We start from the raw sequence: 4,484 nt of genomic DNA on the forward strand, positions 1-4,484 counted from the left end.
AACAGTTCCAACAAGGACAAAGACATACCAACATTAGGACATTCTAGTATGTAATTTCCCTTAAATCCAAGATGTAAGCCACAAGTGTTTACGAAGCATCCCACAATGCCATGCCATATAAACTTTAAGGCCTGCTTAGCAAAACTCTGCCTTAATTCATTTCTCCTACAATGATTAAATAGACACACCAGTTGACAATTTGAACAGAACACTAACAAGACCTCTAAAGAACCCTCAACAGCACTCAATGTGAATAGATAGGATATTGAAAAGCCACCTTTGAACACATTTAGAACACCCTTGAAACACGTACTTCATTTTAACACACAGGAGTCCCAATGATGTTGCAGACATTTGAACCCAAAGCCATGCCTCTTTGCTTACAACAGATCCACACATATAGCCCCTGCCGAAACAGCAAGCATTAAATTATTGGGCCCATTATCCCTCAACACCTGAGCAGGCAGCCCATCCATCTGGGGAATTCACACAGATCATTTGAAACCAAGCTTTTATGAATACAGCACTGCACTTCACAAAACTCTGGCAACATCACTTAAGAGACTTGGTACCCTTTCATGGAAGGACAAGGAAAAAAAAAAAAAAGCAAGACCGATACAGGGCACTCAATGAAACTTGCACCTGAACAGCTCACATTTGAAGACTCACTTTGGAAGGCCAGCCTCTTTGAATGGTAATCTAACAAAAACCTGACAGGAAGTCTTAGGGTCAACTTCAGACGAGCTTTTATTAGAATTTGACTATGCACTTAGCAAGTCTAGTATTATTCACTATTTGGCAGTTCAAAAGTTCACGCTGTGGTAGGACTGCACTCATCTTGGACAAAATATCTATATACTCTATAATAAGTAACAAAAGTCCTTTCCTAACTCAGCTCTGATTCAATTACATTTAAATTTTGGCTTCATTCTGAATTGAGATTGATTGCAGTCACTAAAGAAGAGTTATAAGTAAAAATTAGGTCACTGCCATATTCTCTTAGACTTGCTGATACAGAAAGCAAGCCTAAAAACATTGAACTATGAACCCAACAGCATTAAACATGTGATCAGAACCCTCCAATCTGTCACTAAAGAATAGCTCCGCACATCTCAACTAAATAGATCACTCAGCGCAGAAGAAAATTAACTTGTACCAAACTAAGCGCCAGTCACTTCCTTCCAAACCAGGACACAGGTCAATACTTAAGTTGAGATCACATTACCCTTATGTTAAACCAAATCAAAATCTCAGATGATGTTAAAAAAAAGGAGATTCTATACGCCGACTCCAAACAAAACTGTGTTTCTAACTCCCGCATGTCAACTAGTACTTCATGCCATTGCAGCAGCCTTCTGCTGCTTTGAAGGGGCCACAGTACCTGCATCCGTTTCACAACATTGGAATCAATCACCTGATATTGGAGCATTTCACTCACCTGACATAACCTTTAGAAGAAACTAGCTTTTACTGATTTCCCATCAATACCTTCTCGGAAACAGTTCTTGAAGCGCCTAGGCAGATGTCGTAGGTGCCGCATTCTGCCAGTACCTGTTGTCTTTCGTCTGATAGCTTTCACACTCCAGTTGTCTGGGATGAGCCAAAAAACCGCTAAGTCAACATTGAGATCAGGGGTACATTAGCTATATTCCAGTCAACATTTAAAAACGAAATCATCAGATCATACAGTGCCGCAATCGCTTGGCAGGGTAAGCACAAGCTGCACAGCGACTCTTCTGGATGTGGAAGCTGCATCTCCCACACCGCCTGCAGAGTGTGTGGGACTTGTTCCTTCGTTTGCCAAAACTCCCTGTTCCTTTGCCCTGTCAGGTTAAAAAAACATCACCAGCGGCTATCAAACCAATGCAAACAAAAAGCCTGCAGATCCATTAAGAAAATGTGAAAGACTGCAAGGAAAGGTTCCTAACAAAAACCACACATTCAGCAAAACAGAGGCGCTAGAGTTCAGTACAAGACATCCTATAATTTAAAAGTTTAACACTGAACCAATGGACTTTAAAGACTGAATACTGCTGATGCCCATCATGTGTTACCACAGAACTACAAATCTCAATTCAAGAATTCCATATCCACTCCAATGGACCAACTTAACTGCTGGAAGGCATGGCTGCTGCCAAAAAACTGGAGGGCCTAGGATAAAGAGGCTGATAGAGAAACAGAATCCAATAATGATGCACTTTCTGGAAACACAGGCCTTCTTCTCATATCTCTTAACACATTTAAGAAAGCATAATGATTAGCCCAACAAATTGTGCCAGTTCCACATTTCACAAGATCCAAGTTCAAAATTTGGCTACCACACATTGTAAGCACGTTTTTCAAACAAAGCATTTAATCACGCATTAAGATTACTAAGAAATTGTGATTCACATAAGATCATCTTGGTTTAATGGGTGAAGTTCGTCCTCTTGCCTGATCGAGCAATCAAAAATTTCAGCTTCATCTTCTCTGTAATACTCGAAATGATAACACACACGTCTTATACATATAGGGCAGTGATTCTAGATAGAATTCTCGTGAGTAACATAGGCTGAACATATCCAGAAACACAGATCAAGAACCAGCAGAGAGAGCCATGTTAGCAGTTGCTGCACCGACCTCAGATTCATGATGATCCACCTACTAGAGCCATTTTAACTCATAACTTTTTGCCTTAGCACCACACATCTGCGACTGCCTGCAAACTCCTGTAAGATACTTATATCTACTTGCAAACCCTTATAACGTTTTTGTCCTGATGCTCCTATTTATGACAGACAGCTACAGTAGAATGAAATTTGCACTTCCAAGCTAAATTCACTGTAGCTCTATGTATGCACAAGTTTGAGACAACATGACCAAGATCATGGCTGCAAGTCCAGAACAATGGTGCCATGCAAACTAGCTAGGTAGATTATTCCTGATCTCGATCTCCAAGACCAATACCATCAATGAGACTGTCAGAATTCAACTGGATTTAATGCCAGCATGTGAAGGACCAATCAACACAATACTGCAATTAGATGTCCAAAGCACAGATCATGACTCATAGTACTAACCCAGATAAAACACACACAAAAAACTCAAACAGAACTACACATCTTGTCGCTGATAAGAAGCCTACATTAATACACTCCCACTCCTTAAGAAACGGAGCAAAGAGAAGATTCCGGGGTCATGGTGACAGTTTTCTAATCACCCCTTCCATCACACCACACCACCAGGAGACCAAACAAACCCACCAGCTCTTACTTCTACTCACTTTCATCCCTGAGAGCCTATATCCATCCAACCTGGTGCCCTACCATCATTTAGATTCACATGCAGACTGCTTCCATGACTGGATCATCACAACGAAGTCTTCCTTTTCAAAGCAAAACAAAAGCTTTTCAATCAACATGATCCAGCCATATCCCTATCGCTCACTGACAAGCCATTGATCCTTTCACCTCTGCAATTTACACTCAGTCAGCACAGTAAACTGGCTAGCAGGATCTGTACACATATCTGCTCAGTGATTTGGATATTTGCAGCACCAGAGGTATGTATTCTTCTGCACTAAAACGCCTTGTGTTAGAACTCCTCTAAAATCACAATAGCATATATGCCAATGTCGGGTCAAATGGACGAACGTCAAGAACTGGAGGAGGCTAAGGCAGAAAGCAAGGCAAGCCAAGAGCCAGATCCGAACAGCCACACTGTGAACTGTGCTGAGGGAAAGGGCAGTTCTACTAATCTGAAAGGTGTGGAGCAAGGTTAAACCATACAATCCGCACAGTTGGTCGGGCAAAGGCACAGGCACAGACACAGACAAAATAGAACCCTAATTTACGAAAACATGATGAGAGGAGGTTCAGAGAAGAGGCGCTCATACCATGGTGGACACTCGAGGAGATGCGCGCCGGCCTGGTGCCTTTCAGCTCCCAGAAAGAACAGAGGAAGAGCGAGCACCCGTAGCCCAGACGGGAAGGAACTAGCCGAAACGCTTTGCCAATGTTTTATTAGGGTAAACTTCTCTAGTACCGAGCTTCTCTGTGCCTATCTCTAGATTTTGACACATTATTAACACAGTTATATTAGTGAGTACTTTTAGCCCAGCATATAAGCTTATTGAGTGAAGTTGATCGAGCCTAAGCATTTGATTAAGAGTTGTGTGCTTAGAGCAAGGGCACCTGCAAGGTAGATTTTACTTGCACAAGTCCATAAAATCAAGTACAACGTTGTGTAGAGAGGCGCATTTGATTAAGTGAACTCTCGCTTCACAACTTGCACAAGTGATAGCAATACCCTCAATTTCCCTAGTATTGTGTTAACCAACTCAAGTGAATGAGATTTGGCAATCAATTTATTGGTCCAACTTTCTCTATCTCTACGTCCAAGCATTCTCTCTCCAATTATCGACAAAAGAGGAAGGGATCCACCTTGTTGTAAACTTGCATGTAACTAATTCACAATGGGATTAATGGTAGATTCAAGTCAGAATA

General features: G+C 41.5%; 1 protein-coding gene across 1 annotated transcript; it reads right to left on the reverse strand.

Moving 5' to 3' along the window:
* Positions 1-955: 955 nt before the first annotated feature.
* On the reverse strand, positions 956-4,030 carry LOC148025435 (large ribosomal subunit protein eL37z-like). Its single transcript, XM_087692560.1, has 4 exons — positions 3,875-4,030; positions 1,688-1,823; positions 1,489-1,590; positions 956-1,381 (listed from the first exon to the last, which is right to left on the reverse strand). Exons 1-4 carry the CDS (start codon positions 3,875-3,877, stop codon positions 1,335-1,337), a joined length of 288 nt encoding a protein of 95 aa, XP_087548686.1. The 5' UTR covers positions 3,878-4,030; the 3' UTR covers positions 956-1,334.
* Between the last annotated feature and the right edge of the window lie 454 nt (positions 4,031-4,484).

Source organism: Lygodium microphyllum, chromosome 14, assembly GCF_053477565.2.
Source record: "Lygodium microphyllum isolate KBCC chromosome 14, Lygodium_microphyllum_v1.1.10, whole genome shotgun sequence".
Classification (NCBI taxonomy): Eukaryota; Viridiplantae; Streptophyta; class Polypodiopsida; order Schizaeales; family Lygodiaceae; genus Lygodium; species Lygodium microphyllum.